Source organism: Camelus bactrianus, chromosome X (genome assembly GCF_048773025.1).
Source record: "Camelus bactrianus isolate YW-2024 breed Bactrian camel chromosome X, ASM4877302v1, whole genome shotgun sequence".
Classification (NCBI taxonomy): Eukaryota; Metazoa; Chordata; class Mammalia; order Artiodactyla; family Camelidae; genus Camelus; species Camelus bactrianus.
The window spans coordinates 116,923,339-116,945,875 of NC_133575.1; the positions used below are offsets into that span (position 1 = coordinate 116,923,339).

At 64.8% G+C, this 22,537-nt stretch overlaps 2 protein-coding genes across 4 annotated transcripts; both read left to right on the forward strand.

The window, feature by feature from the left end:
• The first annotated feature begins 484 nt into the window (after positions 1-484).
• PLXNB3 (plexin B3) lies at positions 485-17,671 on the forward strand. Of its 3 annotated transcripts, none has more exons than XM_045523423.2 (36): positions 485-614; positions 2,027-2,151; positions 3,712-4,758; positions 5,121-5,300; positions 5,876-6,004; positions 6,085-6,185; positions 6,691-6,820; positions 6,957-7,113; positions 7,199-7,307; positions 7,388-7,502; positions 7,630-7,755; positions 7,861-7,977; positions 8,234-8,327; positions 8,408-8,577; positions 8,820-8,971; positions 9,195-9,300; positions 10,063-10,193; positions 10,448-10,624; positions 10,739-10,934; positions 11,071-11,310; positions 11,392-11,553; positions 11,631-11,782; positions 11,949-12,049; positions 12,128-12,351; positions 12,476-12,654; positions 12,917-12,983; positions 13,276-13,603; positions 13,734-13,837; positions 13,924-14,017; positions 14,359-14,537; positions 14,721-14,881; positions 15,031-15,178; positions 15,389-15,453; positions 15,522-15,597; positions 15,712-15,786; positions 16,081-17,671. In XM_045523423.2, the coding sequence occupies exons 2-36, from the start codon at positions 2,092-2,094 to the stop codon at positions 16,183-16,185; spliced, it is 5,757 nt and encodes a 1,918-aa protein (XP_045379379.2). In that variant the 5' UTR covers positions 485-614; positions 2,027-2,091; the 3' UTR covers positions 16,186-17,671. The 3 variants fall into 3 exon arrangements, 2 of the variants coding, with proteins under 2 accessions (XP_045379379.2, XP_074215912.1); XM_074359811.1 differs by having other exon boundaries at positions 2,045-2,151; XR_012504846.1 differs by lacking the exons at positions 15,031-15,178; positions 16,081-17,671 and having other exon boundaries at positions 2,045-2,151; positions 15,712-15,773.
• Positions 17,672-17,809: 138 nt separating this feature from the next.
• Positions 17,810-22,508, forward strand: SRPK3 (SRSF protein kinase 3). Its single transcript, XM_010964097.3, has 15 exons — positions 17,810-17,949; positions 18,021-18,151; positions 18,294-18,402; positions 18,536-18,623; positions 18,924-19,011; positions 19,534-19,640; positions 19,720-19,885; positions 19,970-19,995; positions 20,498-20,627; positions 20,712-20,951; positions 21,042-21,142; positions 21,510-21,617; positions 21,686-21,755; positions 21,836-21,928; positions 22,070-22,508. The coding sequence occupies exons 1-15, from the start codon at positions 17,825-17,827 to the stop codon at positions 22,252-22,254; spliced, it is 1,767 nt and encodes a 588-aa protein (XP_010962399.3). The 5' UTR covers positions 17,810-17,824; the 3' UTR covers positions 22,255-22,508.
• Positions 22,509-22,537: the final 29 nt, after the last annotated feature.

The following is a 22,537-nucleotide window of genomic DNA, read 5'->3' on the forward strand; positions in this document are numbered from 1 at the left end:
CTCACATACACGGAACACTTAGAGCAGCCCTGGTACACGGGAAGACCTGAGTGTTCAAGGTCAGCTTAAACCTCACTTCCTCTGTGAAGCTCTCCTGATGCCCTTGGTGCCCCTAGACCTGACTCCTCTTCCTTTTTGCCCCACGGTGCCTGCCACAGGTGGGCTGTCCTGCCAGTGGGGCCTCATCTGTTGGCAAGTAGTTCTGCCCCTGAGACCTGGGAGATTCTTGGGGCGAGTGGCAGTGGGCTTTGTCTCTAAATGGTGCCAGGACCAAGGCCAAGGCTGGCACCCAGTAGGAACTTCAGGGAAGGCTTTGGAATGCCCGCCAGCCCACCTGATGGGAGGGCACCGCCCCGCTGTCACTTCTTCAGGCAGGTGCCGGTAGGCGGCCCTCTGCCATGCCCATTGGGGCCGGCAGAGGGCAGCAGTGCCCTGCCCAGCGCCATTGGGCAAAGGGGCGGGTGCGGAGGGGCTGGGCTGCCCAGGCCGGCCTGCCAGGACGAGTCGGGTTGGGCACGACTGCATTGTGGGGAGGGAAGCTGGGGCTCCACTGGGTCAGACCGCACTCCTGGCACCGCCAGCTGTTCCTCCGTCTCCATCAGCAGCCCACCCAGGTAGGCGTGAGCTGGAGCTAGTGAGGGCACGGGATGCCACCAGGGCAGGGTTAGGGGAATGCGCGTGCTGGGAGAAGCCAGGGGTCTGAAGGCCAACCAACCCAAATCCAGCAAAAATCCTTAGACACCAGCCCCAGCCCAGCAACTACATCTCCTGTTGCCTGGGGACACAGTGCCCCGGCCAGGAGGTGGCCCTGGAGCTGGGAGGTAGGACACGGGGCTGCTGCCCCCACAAAGAAGAGCTGGCACTTCTGGCCATGGGGCAGGGCACAGGGAAGGGAAGCAGCCCGCCTGGCTCCCCGCCCCCACAGCTACCCGACCGGCCCAACCAGGTGACAGCTAGCCTTGCTGCTGCCACCTTGCCCTGGAGTCTGCTGCCACTGTACATCGTGGAGAAGATGGGGACTCCAACTCAGGCACACTTGCTCCTGCACCTCAGGCCAGGGCCCGAGCTCTGCTGGCTTGGTGTGCAGATGGTGCCCCGTGAGGGTGCCAGGGAGCCAGCCACCAGCTGCCACTCCTTTCCCCACCCTATGTGCGGAGGAGGGTCTAGGCCCCTCCTGGGATGGTGTTTCCCCAGGGAGAGGGGGAGGGGGACAGCCTGCAGCAAGTTGCCAATTCTGAAGCTAAGGGTCGGGTTCCCACCCACTCCTGTGCATCCTCTTTGCCTTGGGCCCCTCCAGAAGCATCCTCCGCTGGCACTGCCCATGGCCACCATGCTGTACCTGGCACGACTTTGCCAGTCCCTGGGGGTGGGGCTGGATGGGGCCAGTCTTACTCGGAGCCAAAGGGGTGGGGGTGCAAGGGGAGAAGCTCTCTTGGAGTGGCTGCCTTGGCCAGCCTCTCCCCCGCCCCCAAGCTGGACAAAGGCAGGCATTGAGGGCCACGGCTTCCCTCCAGCCAGGCACCAAGGCTACCTAGACTGAAGCTGCATTGCAGGGGCTCAGGGCCCTGACCCTCGCGTGGGGGCTCCACAGCCTCCCCTGTGCCCTTCAAGGGGACCCAGGGGGACACAGGGAGGAGCACACTGGCTGGCACGGGGTTGAGGGAGAGGCACAGCTGGCTGTGTGGGTCCCATTTTTCTGGCTGAAGGAAACCATGTCCTTTTGTCCCCAGATCCCAAGGGGTGTGTCTCCAAGGGTGGGGAGTAGCAGGGAGCCCCCTGGTCAGAACAGCCTGGATGGGGAAAGAATATCAGACAGTGGGTCTCTGGCCAGGGCCTCTGGACAGAGGGGATATTGTTGGGGTGGAGGCAGGGCTGCCTTGGCCCGGCCACTACTGACAAAGCTGCCAGCTGTGGTGGAGTCCGGCTGCCAGGCCCTCGGCACCGCCCCCCCCCCGCCCCAGGCCTCCCTCCTCCCCCAGGGCGCGTGTGAATGGGGCCAGGCCTGCACTGTCTCCCTCCCACTCAGGACCATGCCCCCCCACAGCTGTCCTGCGCCCAGCACCACTGGCCTGGGGTAGATGAACTGATGAGATGGGCCTCCATCAGCGCCACGCTGCCCAGGAGATGCCCCTGCTGCTCCCCTTCACTTTGGTGAGTGCCTGGGTCCTACATCCCTCTGGGGCAGCCCTCGGGGTGGGGCAGGGCAGGTGAATCAGCACAGAGGAGCCTGGGCCCCAAAGCACTGTGCCTCCCGCTGCGGTCCCTCTCCCCCTCACCACCCCCGATCCCCCGCGCTGATATCCAGGGTCTGGAGGAAATGCCCCTGTCCCTCAGCTGGTCGTCCTTCCTGTCTGTGTTCCTGAGATAAGGACTCTGCTCCCATCTGGCACACCCGCTGAGACCCAAGCTGGTGTCTCTGCTGGCAGATGGTGGGATGCAGAGTTATGGTGGGCCCACTCCTGGCCACCATGTGCCCACATACCCAGCTGTGCGGGACCCTAAGTCAACTGAGGACCTGGCTTCTGATCCCTCTTTGTGGCTCTGCGGCTGGGTTCTGGAGGAGGGAGGGCTGAGAGGCCACCAAGGCTCAGGGGCTCTGAGGGACTGGCGCGTGTCTCTTGTCTACTCACCTAGACACCACCCCGATGCTGTCGGGCAGGGGCTGCTGCCAATGGCTCCAGGCTGGGAAGTGGGTGGGGTGGGGAGGGGGCGCAGACAGAGCCCCACTCAGAGCGTCCTCTGGAGGCTGGGGCCCCTACCCTTCCCCTCAGGGCTCAACCATGTGTCCCCACCAGGCTGATGGGGGCTATCTCCAGTCTGGGCCCCATGTGGCTGGGAAGGGGTGCCAGGCCTGGGCCCTGGCAAGGACTTTCTTTCAGTCTTTCCTCCCTCCTCACCCCCAGTCAAGTTCTCCTTCTGACTGTCTTCTCCTCACTCCTCCTCCTTCCTCGCTCAGCTCACACCGCTCCAGCTCCACTGACACTCCCCATGCCACGCCTAGATGGACCCTGGCTGCTGGGGCCCATGGGTCCAGGGCCAGGCCTCCCACCAGCTTGGCATCCGGTGCTGTCTCCCAGTGCCCCCAGCCCCGCTCTGGCCGGCTACCAGCTCTCTCCCTCCTCTGCAGCTTGACCCTGTTCTCCTCAGCATCCCCCACCCCGGCCCTCACCACCCACCCCTCACCATCTGTGGGGCAAGCGGAGGAGCATCTGGCCCTCTCCTCTCTCCAGTACTCCTCACCTCATGGGCTTCCCAGGGCAGATTTTCACTCCCTGACAGGCTCTCCTGCCCTCCCCTGCCCTTGCGCCATCGCCACCGCTCCTTCTCCACGTCCCTGTCCTCATCGGGGTCTTTGCACTCCAGTTCCCTTACCCCCAACCCCGCCCACCTCCACCTCCTCTCTTCTGCCCTCATCTCCGCTGCTGCCCTCCATCACTCAGAGTCTTGTTCATGCTCCTGTGCTTTTCAGGATCTGCCCCCTTCAACAATCTAGATAAAGCAGAAGGTGGAAGAGATTCTTTCCTTGTGCACACTGCTCTCTTCCTTCCCTCTGCCCTGCTTTCTGTTACTGTCTCTCTGTCCTTCTCCCCCTCCCTTTTGCTCTGTCTCTCGTCTGGATCCTTCTTTCCCTCCCGTGCTCTCTCTCCACGCCCTCCTCCTCTGTTGCCATCACCACCCTGACTCAGGCCCTCCCGCCTGGCTCGCCCCCAGGGCCCCGCCATGGCTCCCCGGCCTCCCTTCATTGCTCGCCTGCTGCTCATGCTGCCACTGCTGTACCAGCCGCTCACCCTGACGGCAGGGGCCCATCGCTTCTCGGCGCCCAACACCACCCTCAACCGTTTGGCACTGGCTCCCGGCCGGGGTGCACTCTATGTGGGCGCGGTGAACCACCTCTTCCAGCTCAGCCCCGACCTGCAGCTCGAGTCTGTGGCCATCACTGGCCCCGTCTTCGACAGTCCCGACTGCGTACCCTTCCGGGACCCAGCCGAGTGCCCGCAGGCCCGGCTCACCGACAATGCCAACCAGCTGCTGCTGGTGAGTGGCCGGGCCCAGGAGCTGGTGGCCTGTGGGCAGGTGCGGCAGGGCGTGTGCGAGAAGCGACGCCTCGACGACGTGGCACAGGTGCTGTATCAGGCCGAGGACCCTGGTGACGGGCAGTTCGTGGCCGCCAACACCCCGGGGGTGGCCACGGTGGGCCTAGTGGTGCCCGGGCCAGGCCGGGACCTCCTGCTGGTGGCCCGGGGCCTGGCGGGCAAGCTGTCGGGCGGGGTTCCGCCCCTGACCGTGCGCCAGCTAGCCGGGCCACAGCCCTTCTCCAGTGAGGGCCTGGGCCGCCTCGTAGTGGGTGACCTCTCCGACTACAACAACAGCTACGTGGGGGCCTTTGCCGACACCCGCTCGGCCTACTTCGTCTTCCGCCGCCGCGGGGCCCGGACCCAGGCCGAGTACTGCTCCTACGTGGCCCGAGTCTGCCTGGGGGACGCCAACCTCTACTCCTATGTGGAGGTGCCCCTCACCTGCCGGGGCCAGGGCCTCATCCAGGCCGCCTTCCTTGCCCCAGGCGCCTTGCTAGGGGCATTTGCCGCAGGCCCGAAGGGGCCGCAGGCGGCCCTGTGCGCCTTTCCCTTGGCCCAGCTGGACGGGAGCATGGAGCGGGCCCGGCGCCTTTGCTACACGGCAGGCGGCAGGGGCCCCAGCGGCGCAGAGGAAGCCACCGTAGAGTACGGCGTCACATCACGCTGCGTGACCCTGCCCCCTGTGAGTGGCTGCGCCCCGAGGTCTCGCCCCCGCCCTCTCACCTGAGGCTCTTCTGCACCACCTTCCAGCTGCAGCTCTGGTCTTCTCCCAATGCCTCATCTTACCCAACCTGCCTCTCTGTCCCTTTCCCTCCGTGGACATTCAGTGTCTCTCTGCCCAGACCGGGGCTGCCATGTGTTGCCCTGGGCGGAGGGCAGCTGGGTGCTTTCACTTGATGATCGCCTACGACCTCTTGTTTAGAGGATGTCAAGGAGGGGCTGGTTCAGTTTCAGTCTCCTAGCTGTTCTCAGACTGTCTCCTTTGACCTTTCTCCCTCCTCCTACCTCTTCCAGGAACTGATTCCCCCCTCTCTGCCCATGCAGGACTCTCCTGAGTCGTATCCCTGTGGCGATGAACACACCCCCAGCCCCATCGCTGGCCGCCAGCCTCTGGAGGCTGGGCCTCTGCTGCAGCTCGCGCACTCCATCAGCGCCATCGCAGCCCTCCAGGCAGATGGGCACACGATAGCCTTCCTGGGGGACGCCCAGGGCCAGCTGCACAAGGTAAGGGCCTGACAAAGGAGGTTGCGGCCCCAGGTCAGAGCCCTGGTCCACAGCCTCTATGCTGCCAGACCAGACTCAGCCTCAGTTTCCTTCCACCCCTCGGCCTGTGTCCTGCTGGCAGGTCGGAAAGCTGTACCACACACTGATGGCTCGCTGGGTGCTACCTCCCATTCTGGGTCCCAGATGTGTTGTTTAGAATGCCTCCCAGGCGGCCCCAACTTCTCCAGCCAATAGCTGGAGACTTGCCTTCTTGTGACCTGTTTGTCTCTTGGCAGCTGCCCTCCTGTCCCTGGCTCCCAAAGGCCCCACCCAGGATGGCCCTGTCACTCGAGCTGGGTAATGCTGACTTGGGGAGGTGACATGGGCAAGCTGGATGCCCGTGCACCTGCCCCACCCTCTGTGGCATGGCCCAGCTTCCCTGGTCTGAAGGGAAGGGGAGCTGGCTCTGTGGGACGGGATGCTCCCTGGGAGCCCCAGGATGAGAGCATCTGCCCTTAACAGTTGGCCTAGGACCATCTTGAGCACCGACCTGGGATCGGCGGGCTGGCCCAGCCCTGTCCTTGTCATCCACCTAGGTCTTTCTCAATGGCACCCAAGGCCAGGTATACCACTCGCAACAGGTGGGGCCCCCGGGCTCGGCCATCAGCCCCGACCTACTGGTGGACAGCAGCGGTAGCCACCTCTATGTCCTGACTTCCCAGCAGGTGAGGGCTGTCCCCGGGGAGCTGGGCACACGAGACCCGAGCCCCTGCACCCACTACCTCTGCCCTCGCCACCCATCCAGGTAGACCGGGTACCCGTGGCAGCCTGCCCCCAGTTTCCCAACTGCACCAGCTGCCTCCAGGCTCGGGACCCACTGTGTGGCTGGTGTGTCCTCCAGGGCAGGTGAGTGTGGATCTGTATGCTCGGAGGCCAGCTCGTCTCCCTGAGTGGAGATGCAGGGCTGGGCTGAGATCCCCCATGGTGCCCCAGCCCGCCAAACCAGGAATCTGGTTGGCACTCCCTTCCCAACACTTACCGACTTGTTCACTTCTTATCTCCCCAGCCCCACTCTGGGCCAGGCCTCTGTCACCTCTCTTGGTGTCCCCTGGCCCACTCTAGCTCCCCTCCAGCCCATGCTCCTCACAGCAGCCCCAGGAATCCCTTCTGACAACCCTAAGTTAAATGTGTGCTCCCCTCCCGAGCAGCAGCCCACTTCTCACTCACAGTCAAGACTGAACCCCGCGCATCAGCTGAGAAACCCTGTGCACTCGGCCCTTCCTCTCTGAGCAGTCCCTGTCACTGCCCAGCCTGCTGCACTCCAGCTGGGCCATCCTCCCAGACCCCTTGCCGCCAATCACCCAGGGACCCTGAGACCCACACGGGGACCCAATGGGCCCCTGCCCTGCAGGTGTACCCGCAAGGGCCAATGCAGGCGCGCAGCCCAGCCCAACCAGTGGCTCTGGAGCTATGGGGACAACTGCTGCCTGCATGTCCAGAGCCTGCTGCCAGCCCACCATCCCCGCCAGGAGCAGGGCCAGGTGAGGCGCTGGTCACACCCTGCCTAGCGGGGCTGCCTCCCCTGTTCTCCCCCTCCTCTCCCACTGCCTCCGCTCCCACCTCCTCTGCCCTGGATCCATCTTCCTGCCTGCTGTGTATTCCTCCCACATGTCCCAGGTCACCTTGTCTGTGCCCTGGCTGCCTGCCCTGGCCCCGGATGAATACTTCCATTGTGCCTTTGGGGACTATGAGAGCTTGGCTCACGTGGAAGGGCCCAACGTGGCCTGCGTCACCCCTCCCCAGGACCAGCTGCCGCTTAATCCTCCAGGCACAGGTAAGGGGTCCGTGGGATGAGGGGTGAAAGCAGGAGCTGCAGGGGCAGGAGCCACATGACCTGTCCTGTCACCACCCCTTCCCAGACCACATCACCTTGCCCCTGGCCCTGATGTTTGAGGATGTGGCCGTGGCCGCCACCAACTTCTCCTTCTATGACTGTGGTGCTGTCCAGGCCTTGGAGGTGGCTGCCCCGTGAGTGTTGGGCCTGGCTGCTGGGCAGGGGGAGTGACTTCAGATGGCGTGCAGCCTGAGCAGCTCCTCTGCCCCTCCAGGTGCCGTGCCTGTGTGGGCAGCCTTTGGCGGTGCCACTGGTGCCCACAAAGCAGCCTCTGTGTGTATGGGGAGCACTGCCCGGAGGGCGAGAGAACCATCTACAGTGCCCTGGAGGTGGGTGGGCCCGGCCCACCGGCCCACCGGCCCACCAGCTTCCCTTCACCTCCACTGTAGACCCACCCTGCCTGTGCCTGCCCAGGTCCCTTGACTCCTGAAGTACTAAGGGGTCTCCTTTCCCCAGGTGGACGTCCAGGTGCGTGGCCCGTGGGCTTGTCCCCAAGTCAAGGGCCTGGCGGGCCCCCTCCTGGTGCCTGTGGGCTGGGAGAGCCGTCTGGCCCTGTACGTGCAGAATCTTCAGCATTTCCGAGTGAGCAGTCCAGTAGGAGGGGGACGGAGACAGTGGGGCGTGGTGGGGGGGCCATGGCAGGGCCTGACGGTGTCCAGGCTCCTTACAGCCTGTGTCCACCCCCAGGGCCCTCCTGCCTCCTATCACTGCTGGCTGGAGCTACCTGGAGAACTGCAGAAGCTGCCGGCCTCTCTAGAAGAGACGACTGGCGACACAGGCCTCATCTACTGCCGGGCCCAGCAGGTGGGCTGCCGCCCCGCAGCTTCAGCTGCCTCTTTATCTTGTCATTCTTGTTCATCGCTCACGAGGCCTGCTCCGTGCCGGCCCTGGGAGTGCCGCAGGAACACGGTGCCCACAGCCTCTGCCCCTAGGCTGGCAGTCTGGCAGGAGACGCGGGCACTGAACAATGGCACCCATTCTGAGAGGAGCGTCCTAGAGGAGGCAGGGGTCAGGGGGTGTTCCGAGGCTGGTCGGGCCTGACCCCACCCTCTGCCCACAGTTCCGCCCCACCATGGCCCAGCGGGAGCTCCCGGTGCCCATCTATGTCACCAGGGGTGAGGGCCAGCGCCTGGACAATGCTCGCACTCTTCATGGTGAGCTTGTGGGTGGCGGGGTAGGCGGGCAGGGCATGTCGTGGTGGGGAGGCGCCTCAGTGCTGCCTGACCTTCCCTAGTGACCCTGTACGACTGCGCCGTGGGCCACCCCGACTGCAGCCACTGCCAGGCAGCCAACGGGAGCCTGGGCTGCCTGTGGTGCAGCCAGGGCCAGCCCGCCTGTCGCTACGGGCCGCTGTGCCCACCTGGGGCCGTGGAGCTGCTGTGCCCCATGCCCAGCATAGACACGGTGAGCCCCCCACCCTCTACCCGAGCCTCTGCACCACCCCTTCCCAATGGCCACAGCACCTCCAACCCCAACGGCCCTGCCCAGCCCCCACCGTCTCAGCTTCACCTGGCTCAGACCAGCCCTGCCCCAGGCCCCCAGCCTTCACAGCTGTTTCACCTCCAGCTGGTCAGCTGGCCAGGCAACCCCCACTGCAAAGTGGGTGTGGGTTTGGGGGACCCCATCACCATCCTTCCCTGCTGCAGGTTGAGCCCCTGACCGGCCCCCCTGAGGGCGGCTTGGCTCTCACCATCCTGGGCTCCAACCTGGGCCGGGACTTTGCTGATGTGCAGGACGCCGTGAGTGTGGCTGGCCGGCCCTGCAGCCCAGACCCCTCTTTCTACCGCACCTCTGACCGGTGAGGCATCCTGGTGGTAGGGGGCGGAGGGAGGCCCTCCCAGGGAGGCCCTCAGACTGGCCACCCAGAGAGAAGGGAGGCTTGCAGCCAAGAAACGTGGGCCCAGGTCAGATGCGCCAAAGGAAGATGAGCCAGGGAAGGCGGAAGGGGGGGTGCAGTGGCTCCACCAGGGAAGGGCCTGACCCGCGCAGGCCTGAGCCACTATTGGGCCTCTGCTCTCCAGGATTGTGTGTGTGACATCTCCTGCCCCCAACGGCACTGTGGGGCCAATCCGAGTGGCCATTAAGAGTCGGCCACCAGGCATCTCAACCCAACACTTCACCTACCAGGTCAGTGCCCAGCCAGGGTGGTCCCCACACAGGGGACAGTAGGAAAAAGGGGCAGGAGGGGAGAGACATCTAGGCTGAAGATTTCAAACTTGACCTAACATTAGCAGGAAGGGCTGCAACGTGTCCAGGAGGGCACCCTCGTGATCCAGATGATCATTCTGGTCACTGAGTGGAGGGTGGGCTGAGGGCAGTGACGGGACAGGGAGGATGCTGCCACCGGCCGCTGTCCAGAAGGGAGACAAGCAGCAGCGGCGGCAGGTGCGGTGGGCAGGGAGGCGGGAGGACCACGCGGCGCCGCAGAGCTGTCTGGACTTGCTGCCGACCTGGCTGCCTATGGGCACAGGGTGGAGGAGAGCAGGAGTCCCAGGGCCGGAGCAGTGGAGTGCAGGGGCAGGTTAGCATCAGGAGTTCTGCACCCCAAGGAGGCGACTGAATCTCAGGGTTTAGAGCTGGGGGGGGGGTGCTGTGAGGTGTGAGCCAGAGGATGAGGCCAGCCTGAGGGGCAGAGAGAAGAGGCAGAGACTAAGTGAGTAGAGAAGAGCGCCCCCTGGTGGGGCAGGGTGGTTGGGAGGAGAGCTGTAGGGGTGCTGCAGAAGCCGGGCACAGGGCTTCCAGAAAGGGGAAACAATCAGCTGGGGCTCAGCAGACAGAGCCGAGATGTGGGCCTACACTTCAGAGCCCAAGGGCCTTGGGGGCTGGAGCCAAGGTGAGGAAACGCCAGGCCAGGCTGCTATGCCTGCCCCAGCCTGCCCTGTTCCCCAGGACCCCGTCCTGCTGAGCCTGAGCCCTCAGTGGGGTCCCCAGGCAGGGGGCACACAGCTCACCATCCACGGGCAGCACCTCCAGACAGGAGGCAACGTCAGTGCTTTTGTGGGCAGCCAACCCTGTCCTGTGTGAGTATCTCTTCCTGGTTCTAGTTGGTTGCTGTCAGTTGGGGGTGCGCTCTATGGGCCTCAGTGTCCCCTTGTGTACAGCAGGGGTGGTGGACTCAGGGCTCCCTAAGGCCCCCCTCAAATTCCAAGGGACATGGCTGCGGCGCCTAACACTGATGCTCTCTGCCTTCACTGAGGGAAGCAGAGCAGGTGTCTCGTGGGGTGGCCAGACAGAGGCTAGAGCCCAGGATGCCAGACCCCTCCCCACCCTGCAGCTGGGAGCCAGTGTGTCCTGAGGCCATCGTGTGCCGCACCATGCCCCAGGCCAGCCCAGGAGAAGCGGTGGTCCGGGTGGTCTTTGGCCGTGCCCAGCGCACGCTGCTCGCCAGCCCCTTCCACTACACTGCCAACCCCCAGCTCCTGGCAGCGGAGCCCAGCGTCAGCTTCCGGGGGTGAGGACCTGGTCCACCCAGGGCAACCCAGGTCACCTGCCGGGGAGGCGGAGAAACAGGACTGGGCCGGGCTGCCCGCTACCGCTGTCCCTGCTGAGCACTATCCCGGCACAGGGGCGGGCGGCTGATCCGAGTCAGGGGCACAGGCCTGGACGTGGTGCGGCGGCCCCTGCTGTCTGTGTGGTTGGAGGCTGCAGCGGAGGTACAGGCTGTGGGAGCACACCCCTGGGACCCACCCCCAAGGAGGAGCTGTGGGGCTCCTGCTGCAGCCCCTCAGGCTTGTATCCAGCTTGAGACGGGCTGGCTGCAGGTGAGCCCCCACCAGCAGGCAGCGGGGCTGCCCCTAGGCCGTGCCCAGGCAGGGGGAGGGGCTGGCCTCTATCCGCTGGGAGTCAGTAGGGAGCACCTAGCTCACCCTACCTCGACCTGGCCCCACTGCCTCGCAGTGCTCCACCGTCTGCTCCGTCAACTCATCCAGCCTCCTCCTGTGCCGGAGCCCCGCAGTGCCAGACGGGGCCAGCCCCCGGCGGGTATTCTTCTCCCTAGACAACGTGCATGTGGACTTCGCCAGCGCCAGTGGGGGCCAGGACTTCCTGTACCAGCCTAACCCCCGCCTGGCCCCGCTCAGCCGCGAGGGGCCCATCCGCCCCTATCGCCTCAAGCCAGGCAATATCCTGGACGTGGAGGTGAGGGCTTCCGCCGGCTGGCTCTACTGGGGGCTGCGGGTGCAGGCTGGCCGTGGCTCAGGCCCCTGGTCTGTCTCCCAGGGCGAGGGGCTCAACCTGGGGATCAGCAAGGAGGAGGTGCGTGTGCACATCGGTGACAGCGAGTGCCTGGTGCAGACGCTCACGCTCACCCACCTATACTGTGAGCCGCCCCCGCGGGCCCCACACCCCACCAATGGCTCCAGCACCTTGCCGCAGTTCGTGGTGAGGCTGGACCCCACACAAGGGTGGGCGGGTGGAGTGCTGCAGGCCTGTGCTCAAGAGCCCTGCCCCCCCCCCAGGTGCAGATGGGCAACGTGCGGCTGGCCCTGGGCCCTGTCCAGTACGAGGAGGAACCCGTACTGTCTGCCTTCCCGGTGGAGGCCCAGGTGGGCCTGGGCCTGGGCGCAGCCGTGCTGATCGCGGCCGTGCTCCTCCTCACCCTCATGTACAGGTGAGGGGGCCCCCTCCCCGCCACGTACATACCTGTGCAAACTTCCCTCTTCACTTTTGGAAAAGGTACCCCGTGACAGGCCTCTGGGCTGGCAGCTGTCTCAGTTTGGTGGCCTCAGCCCAGGCAGGCCTGGGCGTGTGGCTGACACCTGGTCCCCGGGCTGTAGGCACAAGAGCAAGCAGGCCCTGCGAGACTACCAAAAGGTTCTGGTGCAGCTGGAGAACCTGGAGATTGGCGTGGGCGACCAGTGCCGAAAGGAGTTCACAGGTGGGGAGGGGGTGAGGGGAGAGGGGCAGAGGGCTTACCTGGCCCGGAGCTCACACCTTGGTGGCTCCTGGCCTACAGATCTGATGACCGAGATGACCGACCTCAGCAGCGACCTGGAGGCCAGCGGCATCCCCTTCCTGGACTACCGCACGTATGCCGAGCGCGTCTTCTTCCCCGGGCGCGGCAGCTGCCCGCTGCAGCCTGCCCTTGAGGGGCCGGGGGAAGAGGGCCGCCGTGCCCCCGTGCACCAGGGCCTCATGCAGCTCTCCAACCTGCTCAACAGCAAGCTCTTCCTTCTCACAGTGAGAATCTGTGGGCTGGCAGGGGGCCTCGGGCAAGGAGGTGGGGCTGGGCGGCAGGTGTGGGCACAGAGGTGGGAGGACAGGTGGGGCTTCCCGGAGCGAGTGCCCCCCAACTTCCGCCTAGCTCATCCATACCCTGGAGGAGCAGCCCAGCTTCTCCCAGCGGGACCGCTGCCATGTGGCTTCGCTGCTGTCCCTGGCACTGCACGGCAAGCTCGAGTATCTGACCGACATCATGAGGACACTGCTTGGCAACCTGGCTGCCCATTACGTGCACAGGAACCCCAAGCTCATGCTGCGCAGGTTGGCCTTGGCCTGACCAGTCCTGGAGCAGGGGAGCTGGCTCCCTCTGGCCCTGTCCTGGGGTGGGCGGGGCCAGGAGCCCCCAGGGGGCAGGCTAGCTCAGAAGCCACTGGCAGGGAAGTAGGAGGAAGTGGTCCTGAACAGTGACCTGGGCACAAAGGCTGGCCGCGAAGGGCAGCGCTGCCTTCCTGCTACTGCCTGCCTTGGCCCAGAGACGGGACGGCCCCACAGCAGCCCCCCTGACCCGGGCCACTCCCTGCAGGACGGAGACCATGGTGGAGAAGCTGCTCACCAACTGGGTGTCCATCTGTCTCTACTCCTTCCTAAGGGTGAGGGCCCTTCTCCCCTCACTCCCTTCCCGGGTTGCTGCCTGTGGTCTTGTGGATCTGTGCCCAAACTCCCTCAGGGGCCTTGGGCATGAGGACCAGTGGGGACAGTGGTAAGGGAAGGGCTTCCAACTTTGGCCCAGGCCGGATGTAAAGCAGAGGCTGCTGTCGCTGCCCACCCTTGCTCTGTGAGGCCAGATGGCTGCCCCTCCCTGAAATCCCCACCCACCATGCCCCTGAGCCTCACACAGCCTGCCCGTCCCCAGCTGACGCTGGCCCGGCCCGGTGGTTGCAGGAGGTGGCAGGCGAGCCACTGTACATGCTTCTCCGGGCCATCCAGTACCAGGTGGACAAGGGCCCCGTGGATGCTGTGACAGGGAAGGCAAAACGGACCTTGAACGACAGCCGCCTGCTGCGGGAGGACGTGGAGTTCCAGCCCCTGACGCTGATGGTGCTGGCCAGCCCTGGGGCTGGTGGGGCTGCGGGAAGCGGCGCAGGGCAGCACGTGCCTGCCCGGGTGCTCGACACGGACACAATCACCCAAGTCAAGGAGAAGGTGTTGGACCAAGTCTACAAGGGCACCCCGTTCTCGCAGAGGCCCTCAGTGCACGACCTAGATCTTGGTGAGAGCCCTCCCCCTCCGCTGGCCCTGCCTGGGTCTGTTCTCACCTGTGGATGCTCAGCTCTGCCTTGCTCAGAATGGGGGACTCGGAGAGTGGGCGGTGGGCTGACTGGCTTCCCTGGGGCCCTCAGAGTGGCGCTCAGGCCTGGCTGGCCACCTAACCCTATCAGATGAGGACCTGACGTCAGTGACTCAGAACCAGTGGAAAAGACTCAACACTCTGCAGCACTACAAGGTGACCGGCGGGCGGGAGCTGGGGGCAGACCCCCGCCTCTGCATCAGCCGAGGAAGGAGCCCAGCCTCTGATCGCCTCCCTGCCAGGTCCCGGATGGAGCCACGGTGGGGCTCATCCCCCAGCTGCACAATGGAGGCGCCGTCTCCCAGAGCCTGGCCCAGAGCTGCCCCTCTGGGGAGAGTGAGTCCCGTGGCTCAGACGCACCCACCTGCCCCCAGGATCTTGGGGCAGGCAGGCAGGAGTCCTGGTCACGCTGTCTGCCTTGCCTGGGTCTCCCTACAGCTTGCCAGGGGGCAAGTCAAAACTCTAGGCTGAGTCAAGGACCTGGGGTGGACGAGCGTGGCGGTGTGTTCTGGTCAGGGAGCTCCAGGGCTGTAGGGTGTTGGGCTGCCACCCTCCTGTCCACATCTCTCATCCCCGGCTTCCCTCAGCTCCCCTGACCCTATCCCCACCCCACCAGGTGAGCCGCATGGGGTGGGCGATGGGGACATAGGACTGAGGCCGGGCTTCTGTGCCTTCAGACATCCCTATGCTGGAGGACGGTGAAGAGGGCGGGGTCCGCCTCTGGCACCTGGTGAAAGCCACCGAGGAGCCGGAAGGGGCCAAGGCGCGCCGCAGCAGCCTGAAGGAGCGGGAGCGGGAACGGGCTCGGGCCAAGGCCATCCCAGAGATCTACCTCACCCGCCTGCTCTCCATGAAGGTTGGTCGGTGTGGCTGGGTGTCTGGGGAGGCTCACTAAGGGCATCCTGACTGAGCTGGGGGAGGGGGGACAGCGTGGTCCCGAGAGGCAGAGGGGCGGCCCCACCCACTGAGGGAGGATGGGGCTGGCCACAGCTTTGAGGGCCCCACACCCTGCCCCATACCATCCTTCCCTGCCTCCCAGGGCACACTGCAGAAGTTTGTGGATGACACCTTCCAGGCCATCCTCAGCGTGAACCGGCCTGTACCCATCGCCGTCAAGTACCTGTTTGACTTCCTGGACGAGCTGGCTGAGAAGCATGGCATCTTGGATCCGGAGACCCTGCACATCTGGAAGACTAACAGGTACCTTGCTTGCTCCCCTTGGCCCCCGAGCAGGTGGGACCTGGGGTCCCAGAGAAACCAGGACTCACGGGGCAGCTCTCAGTGGAACTCAGGGCTGGGGCAAATGTTAGAGTAGCCATACCTCACACGTTCGGCTGGCCTGTCCCCAGCCTGCTGTTGCGGTTCTGGGTGAACACTCTGAAGAACCCACAGGTCATCTTTGATGTGCGGGTGTCAGACAACGTGGACGCCATCCTCGCCGTCATCGCCCAGACCTTCATGGACTCCTGCACTGTCTCGGAGCATAAAGTGGGCCGGGTGGGTGAGGGCAGGGCAGGTGGTGGCAGCCAGGGGCTTGAGGAGGAGAGGCTTGTCGGGGCTCGGCACAGAGCCCTGGGTGGGGCTTGGGGGCGGCGAATAATGGGGTCAGGAGGCCAGGGGAGGGGACACCAGTGGCACAGTCAGACTGACAGGGCCAGAGCTCCCCCACCTCCCCACTCATGCCTACCGCCTCTCCCTCCGGAGCAGGACTCCCCGGTGAACAAACTGCTCTACGCCCGGGAGATCCCTCGCTACAAGCAGATGGTGGAGAGGTAGGTGTCAGGGTGTCACGGACGAGGGACTTGGGGCTGCCCAACCGTAACTGGGTCCACTCCTCCAGATACTACTCCGACATTCGCCAGAGCTCTCCAGCGAGTTACCAGGAGATGAACTCGACTCTGGCGGAGCTCTCCGGGGTGAGGCACAGCCCATAGGTCACACCCTTCCACGCTGGGGGAGGAGAGCGGAGGAGGGCGGCTGGGGGCTGGAGGGCCAAGGTGGGGCCTCACCCGCCTGTGTGCTGCCCCTAGAATTACACCTCCGCTCCCCACTGTCTGGAAGCTCTGCAAGAGCTCTACAGCCACATCCACAGGTACTATGACCAGGTGAGGCCCAGGGAACTCCAGTAGGGAGCGTCGCACCTCTGGAGCCCAGAGGGAGGTCCCAGGGAGCTCCCTGGGGGTGGGAGGAAGTGTCCAGGCCCAATCTGGGCAAAGAAGAAGAGCCCAGGTTGGGGAAGGGGCTTGGCTTCCGCCCAGATTCCTCTGGGAGGCCTCGGGCCACCCCTGTTGCCCGCCCCACTCCCCAGCCTACTACTGAAATGGAAACAGGGCAGGTGTCCCTGGGCCAGTGGGCAGAAGGCTGGGGCCTCAGGCGGGGTGGCCTCCTCTGCCCCGCAGGTCATCAGTGCCCTGGAGGAGGACCCCATGGGCCAGAAGATGCAGCTGGCTTGCCGCCTGCAGCAGATTGCTGCCCTGGTGGAGAACAAGGTGACTGACTTGTGAGCTCAGGGAGCAGCAGGCCCCGCCTTCACAATGCCTTCCCTCCAGCGACCCAGGAGGAGCCATGGATGGAGCCAGCGACCCAGGAGTGTCTGGCAGGGAGTGGGACGGGCTCCCTGTCGCCTCTCCCACCGCCCATCCTTCCTTCCTCCCCCCCCCCCGCCTCCACCCTGCCTGGATTCTTTCTAATTTATAGCCACCCATCCTTCTCGCTTTCCCCTCCCCGACTGTATTTATGTCCTTGCTGGAGAATCATATCTGGAAATAAAATACAAATACGTCTTTTTAGAAGAAGCCTGATCCCCAGCCCCACGTTCCCCCATGAGTCCACTCCATGCCCGTTGGCCCTCCCCTTGGCCCCATGCCTATGACTTCCGCTACCTGCGAAAAAGAGGTGTCATCAGGCACGTCCAGGAAAGCTGCCTGGCCCTCCTGCCCCCATCTGTGTCCAACCCACCCTCCCGGTTCTTTCCTTGGCACAGGGGCGTAGGATCAAGCGTACCCCATCTCGGGGTAACCACAGTCACTGCTAAGCTCCCTCTGCTTCATTCTAACTCCCTGGCGGTCCCCAGCTGGCCTCCCGGCTCCACTCTTATCCCTTCCATTCCCTTCTGGGAGCCCAAGTGCCCATCAGTCTCTGCCAGAACCCCACACTGGTGTGCAGGCTCCAGGGTCTCCCTTCTTCTTCCCACCCACAGTCACTCTTAAGCCAAGGCCAGCCTCGGAGGTCTCCAGCCCACCCCCTTTCTGGGGACCCGATGCTTCTCCCCAGTCCCTTGGATGCAGCCCCAAGGTCACAGGCTCTGGAGGGCTCTGCCTGTCCTGGACGTCCCTCTGTCACCAGCCCCCTAGAGCTATGGGCTTGTTTCCTTCCCACTTAAGGAGGACCCCTGAGGGCAGGGCCAGCGTGGACAGCTTCCTCCGCCTCCCAGGCAGACACGCAGCACACGTCGGTGGAGACAGTGAGCCAGGCAGGGATAATGGGCCAGGGTAGAGCCAGGGCTGGGCCCAGGGAGCCGGGAGGGTCCTGGTGCTAGGGTACTGGGTGGGGGGCTTGCAGGCTCATGCCCAGGCCCGACACCTCTGCTGGGAAGAACGAGCTGCCTTCAGCTCATGCCATTACCTTTGCCGGGCTGGGACCCCCAGAGACACCACACTGAGGGATAGAAGGACACCAGGCTCCCGCCTGACTTAGGGTTCAAGGAGCCCCTGGAAAGCGGGAACTGGCTGAGAGTGGGCAGGGAATGAGGTACCCATGGGAATGGGGGGTCGCCTCTGAGAGGGCTCCCCAGAAGCCAGAGAACTTCCCAAAGTGTTGCTGGTGGCCTAGGTCGCACAAGAGGGGTTGGGGGCTCGGCCTGAGGACTGGACTGCCGTGTCCATGGACCAGATCGTCATGTGGGATTCCCCTCGGTCCTGGGGTGCAGGGAAGCTGTGTGGAGGCTGGGTCAGGCCGCATCCCCACAGTGGCGCCCTCCGCCAGCCCTGGGGGGGGGGGCGGGGGGGCTCGTCCTGGGGGCCGGACTCTCCGGGGCTGCTGTCGCTGCACCGCCCCCTCCCCGCTGCATACCTTGCCCACAGCTGAGCAGCTGGGAGGCTATTTATAAAGGCGGGTGAGATCAGCGGCCGGCAGAGGCTATAAATGCGTGGGCCGCGGCCGGGCCCCACAGGAGCAGCCGCCCGGGGCGCCGGAGCTGCGGGCCGCGCAGCGGGGATGAGCGCCAGCAGGGGCGGTGGCGGCGGGGACAGCGGCAGCAGCAGCAGCAGGTAGGGCTTGGCCCAGAGGCCCGGGGCCCCTGGCACCTCGCACGCTCACCGCCCGCCTATCCCACCCACAGCTCACAGGCCTCCTGCGGGCCCGAGTCCTCAGGCTCCGAACTTGCCCCCACCACGCCAGCACCACGGATGCTGCAGGGGCTGCTGGGCTCCGATGATGAGGAGCAGGAGGACCCCAAGGACTACTGCAAGGGTGAGGCCTGGCCTTGGTGCAGCCCAGGAGGAGGAGGGTGCCAGAGCCAGCCCACGTGGGCCGGGGCACAGCAGGCCTGGGCTGTCCCGGGGCACGGGGGAAGGCGACGTCCCCGTTGTGCTCCAGCAGCTCCCTTCCCCAGGCGGCTACTATCCTGTGAAGATCGGCGACCTGTTCAATGGGCGGTACCACGTGGTGCGCAAGCTGGGCTGGGGACACTTCTCCACCGTCTGGCTCTGCTGGGACATCCAGTGAGCGCCCCCTCTGCCCCCTGGGGCCCAATGCCAGCTGGGCTCCTGCCTCTGGACGCAGTTGGGGCCACCACAATGGCCCCATGGGTCTCGCCTGCAGCGCCAGCCACTGACGCGGGTCTCGGTGTTGCAGGCGCAAGCGCTTCGTGGCCCTGAAGGTGGTGAAGAGCGCAGGGCATTACACGGAGACAGCTGTGGATGAGATCAAGCTCCTGAAATGTGTGAGGCGCCTCCCCTGCCGGCTCCCAGCTCCCCAGGAGCTGCCCAGGGCCTGGCAATGTGGGTGCAAGGCCTGCCGGGGCTCCGCAGGGCGGGGCAGGGCTCCCAGAGGGGCAGGCTCCAGCTGGCTCTGCCTGTGTGGGAGGACCTGGAGGAGCGGGCGAGGGAGGGGCAGGCAGCCTCTTACAGGGCCCAGCAGGAGCAGGAGAGGGGACCAGAGGTGCGGGGGGACCGCTGGGGGGGGGGAGGAGCTGGTGGGGGGCAGGATGGAACCATCTGTGGCCCCTTGGCTTTTGCCCTAGGTCCGAGACAGTGACCCCAGTGACCCCAAAAGAGAAACCATTGTCCAGCTCATCGACGACTTCAGGATCTCAGGGGTTAATGGAGTCCGTATCCTTTGCAGACTGATTAAAGCGGTGCAACAGTGGCAGCCACCCGCCTGCAGCCCTGGAGTTTGCTATCTGCAGGATGGGGATGGGGCTCGTCCCTGTCAGTGGCACTACTCCGTGAACTACCCCCACCAGTTTGAGGATTTGTGTTAAGTGTAGGGGACAGTGGATATCCATGGGTGTGGCTGGGGTACCCCCAAGTAGCAGGGCTGCCTTTGTGGCAGTGCCTTCCGTTTGGGGGGCTGTCCACAGGCTCTTTGGCAGCCCTGGACTGGGGCTGCTCTGAGGGCTGTGTCTACTCCTCCATTGCCCTCTCCCAAAGATGACCACAGAGCGTACCCTCCCAACTGGCACAGCTGAAGGTGACGGGACACTCTAATGACACAGGGATAGTGGTTATCACCAGGACTGTCCAGTCCCAGCTCTGCACTCGAGCCTCATTGCACCCCCACCCCAGCTGAGGGTGGGCAGGGCCTGTGCTCCAGCTGTGTGCCGCCTGGCTGCCCTTCACTCCTGGCCCCAGATGTATGCATGGTACTGGAGGTCCTGGGCCACCAGCTCCTCAAGTGGATCATTAAGTCCAACTACCAGGGCCTGCCCGTGCCCTGTGTGAAGAGCATTGTGAGGCAGGTGAGTATCACCCATCCTGCATGAAGAGGATGGTGTCGCAGCCAGGGCTGGGCTGGTAGAGCTGAGTGGCTCTCCCCAGGTGCTGCACGGCCTGGATTACCTCCACACCAAATGCAAGATCATCCACACGGACATCAAGCCAGAGAACATCCTGCTGTGTGTGGGTGATGCCTACATCAGGCGCCTGGCCGCTGAGGCCATGGAGTGGCAGCAGTCAGGGGCACCGCCCCCATCCCGCTCCACAGGTACCGAGAGCCCAAGTGGGACCAGGGTGGACCTATGGGCCTGAGCCCCAGCCTGAGTCTCTCCTCCTTTCTCTTGCCCCCTAGTCAGCACTGCTCCCCCAGAGGTCGTGGTAAGTTGGGGCAGCCCTCCCTTCCTAGGCCTCATCTTTCCATCTCCTCGAAGCTCACTTCCTCAGCCTCTCTGGTTCCACCCCTCCCTACATTCCCACAGTGGCAACTGCAAAAAGGCTGGGTGGCCCAGATGTGGGGGATACACAGGGTGGGTCACATGCCGCAAACTGCCCTGGGGAGCTGCTGGACTCGCCACTGCCTCAGTGGAAGGACACAGTGTCGAAGGCCAGGAGGGGCCAGAGCTGCCCCCAGGGGAGGCAGGCAACCAGAAATGGGCAGGCCCGTTGGTTCCTCCCCAACCTTGAGCTCTGGGGACAGGAGGCAGGGGAGGGTGAGTGTCAGGAGGTAGGCTGGAGTGGGGTGGTGCCACGTTCTGGTGTCCCTGGAGCCATGGGGCCCGTAGGCCTCGTCCCCTGTAGGGGCGTGTGGGCCACGGGCAGAGGCTCAGCTGGTCAGGGAACCCGTGACGGGAACCCCGAGTGACCAGGGCTCTAATGGCAGACCGGTAAGCTGTCAAAAAACAAGAGGAAGAAGATGAGGCGCAAACGGAAACAGCAGAAGCGGCTGCTGGAGGAGCGGCTACGGGACCTGCAGAGGCTGGAGGCCATGGAGGCGGCGGCCCAGGCAGAGGGTGAGGGGCCAGAGCGGGTGCGGGGATCCCCGGCGAGCGTGTTGCAGGGCATTGCTCACACACCCCCTCCACCCGTATCCCCAGACTGTGGCTCGAGACTGGAGGGGGGCAGCGGCTCCACCTCTTCTTCTGGCTGCCACCCCGGGGGTGCCCAGGCCGGCCCCTCCCCGGCCTCCTCCTCCCCTGCCCCAGGGGGCAACCGCAGCCTCAGCCCCGGCTCCCAGACCTCAGGCTTCTCGGGCTCCCTCTTCTCTCCCGCCTCGTGCTCCATCCTCTCAGGCTCCTCCAACCAGCGGGAGACTGGGGGAATCCTGTCACCCAGCAGTAAGTTGGGCGGGGCCAGGGGGTGGCAGGTGGACAGGGCTGGGAGGGGCCGGGCCAGCTCAGAATCTCTCCCTTCTCTTGCTTCCCCAGCACCATTTGGTGCCTCGAACCTCCTGGTGAACCCCCTAGAGCCCCAAAATGCAGACAAGATCAAGATCAAGATCGCAGATCTGGGCAACGCCTGCTGGGTGGTATGAGCGGGCGCCCTGCTACGAAAGAGTCACAGGCCTGTTCCCGGGGCTCACCGAGCAATTGCCCGGCCAGACTTGTGTCTGCCTCATGCCGTGGTCCCAGGACTGAGCCCAAACTAGCACTGGTCACACCCGGTCAGCAAAACTGGGCCCACAGCAGGGGGTGGGGGGCCCCTTGGAAGGGGCCACCCTCAGCTTCGGGTCTCCTGGCCAGGCCCTGGCAGGACATCTGGGGACCCTGAGGCTCAGAGCAAGCCCCAGTGAGCTCCTTGGGTGCACAGCCCACAGGAGTTGGGAGACGAGTGGGGGCATCGAGGGCAGGCCAGCATGGCCCCAGCTCCTCCCCCAGGGCTCCCCTTGCTTCCAGCACAAGCACTTCACCGAGGACATCCAGACGCGGCAGTACCGGGCCGTGGAGGTGCTGATCGGCGCCGAGTATGGGCCCCCAGCCGACATCTGGAGCACAGCATGCATGGTAGGCCTCGGCCACCCCTGCCCAGGGCTGGCCCACCAGCCAGCAATCTCACCTTCTCCCTCTTCCAGGCCTTTGAGCTGGCCACCGGTGACTACCTGTTCGAGCCGCACTCTGGAGAAGACTACAGTCGTGATGAGGGTAGGGGGAGGCAAGCCCTGGGCTCAGCCTTGGGGCCTCCCGGCTGCCAAGCTACCTCCCAGCCACCTCTCTGTCCACAGACCATATCGCCCACATCGTGGAGCTTCTGGGAGACATCCCCCCAGCCTTTGCCCTCTCAGGCCGTTACTCCCGAGAGTTCTTCAACCGGAGAGGTGGGGCCAGGCAGGCTCGGGCCACGTGGATGTAGGGGGTAGGGTGGGGACCCGGGCTCTGAAACAGTGGGAGAGATGGGTCCCAGACCAGAGGCCCCCCCCTTGGTGGAACCTAACCCGAGGCCCCTGGCCCACCCCTAGGAGAGCTGCGGCACATCCACAACCTCAAGCATTGGGGCCTGTATGAAGTGCTCATGGAGAAGTACGAGTGGCCCCTGGAGCAGGCCACGCAGTTCAGCGCATTCCTGCTGCCCATGATGGAGTACATCCCGGAAAAGCGGGCCAGCGCGGCTGACTGCCTCCAGCACCCTTGGCTCAATCCCTAGGCCCCACTGGCACCCTGGGCAGCTTGGGGTGGGCCCGGCTGCCCCCACCCCCCACCCCCAGTGCCTTGAGGGAAAGCAGGACAGTTCCTGCCACCCTGCGCGAGCTGCCCTCTCCCACCCTGGTCAGCAGGGCAGACAGATGCCGGGGCCAGGCCCACATTTCAAAATCTGTCCTGCCCTCAATCCTTACAGAGGGCATTCTGAATAAAAAGTGTGCTGTTTCTTTTCTTAATAAAGTGTGACCTGAAACACCAGCGTCCTGGAGTGACAGAAACATATGGCC

Coding starts and splice junctions, on each gene's coding strand:
- SRPK3 (XM_010964097.3), top strand. CDS start 17,825: ATGCGTGGGCCGCGGCCGGGCCCCACAGGAGCAGCCGCCCGGGGCGCC. Junction 19,996..20,497: donor CTGCTCCCCCAGAGGTCGTG/GTAAGTTGGGGC, acceptor CTCTAATGGCAG/ACCGGTAAGCTGTCAAAAAA. Junction 21,756..21,835: donor AGACTACAGTCGTGATGAGG/GTAGGGGGAGGC, acceptor CTCTGTCCACAG/ACCATATCGCCCACATCGTG.
- PLXNB3 (XM_045523423.2), top strand. CDS start 2,092: ATGGGCCTCCATCAGCGCCACGCTGCCCAGGAGATGCCCCTGCTGCTC. Junction 6,005..6,084: donor ATGTCCTGACTTCCCAGCAG/GTGAGGGCTGTC, acceptor CCACCCATCCAG/GTAGACCGGGTACCCGTGGC. Junction 12,050..12,127: donor GTGCCGAAAGGAGTTCACAG/GTGGGGAGGGGG, acceptor CCTGGCCTACAG/ATCTGATGACCGAGATGACC.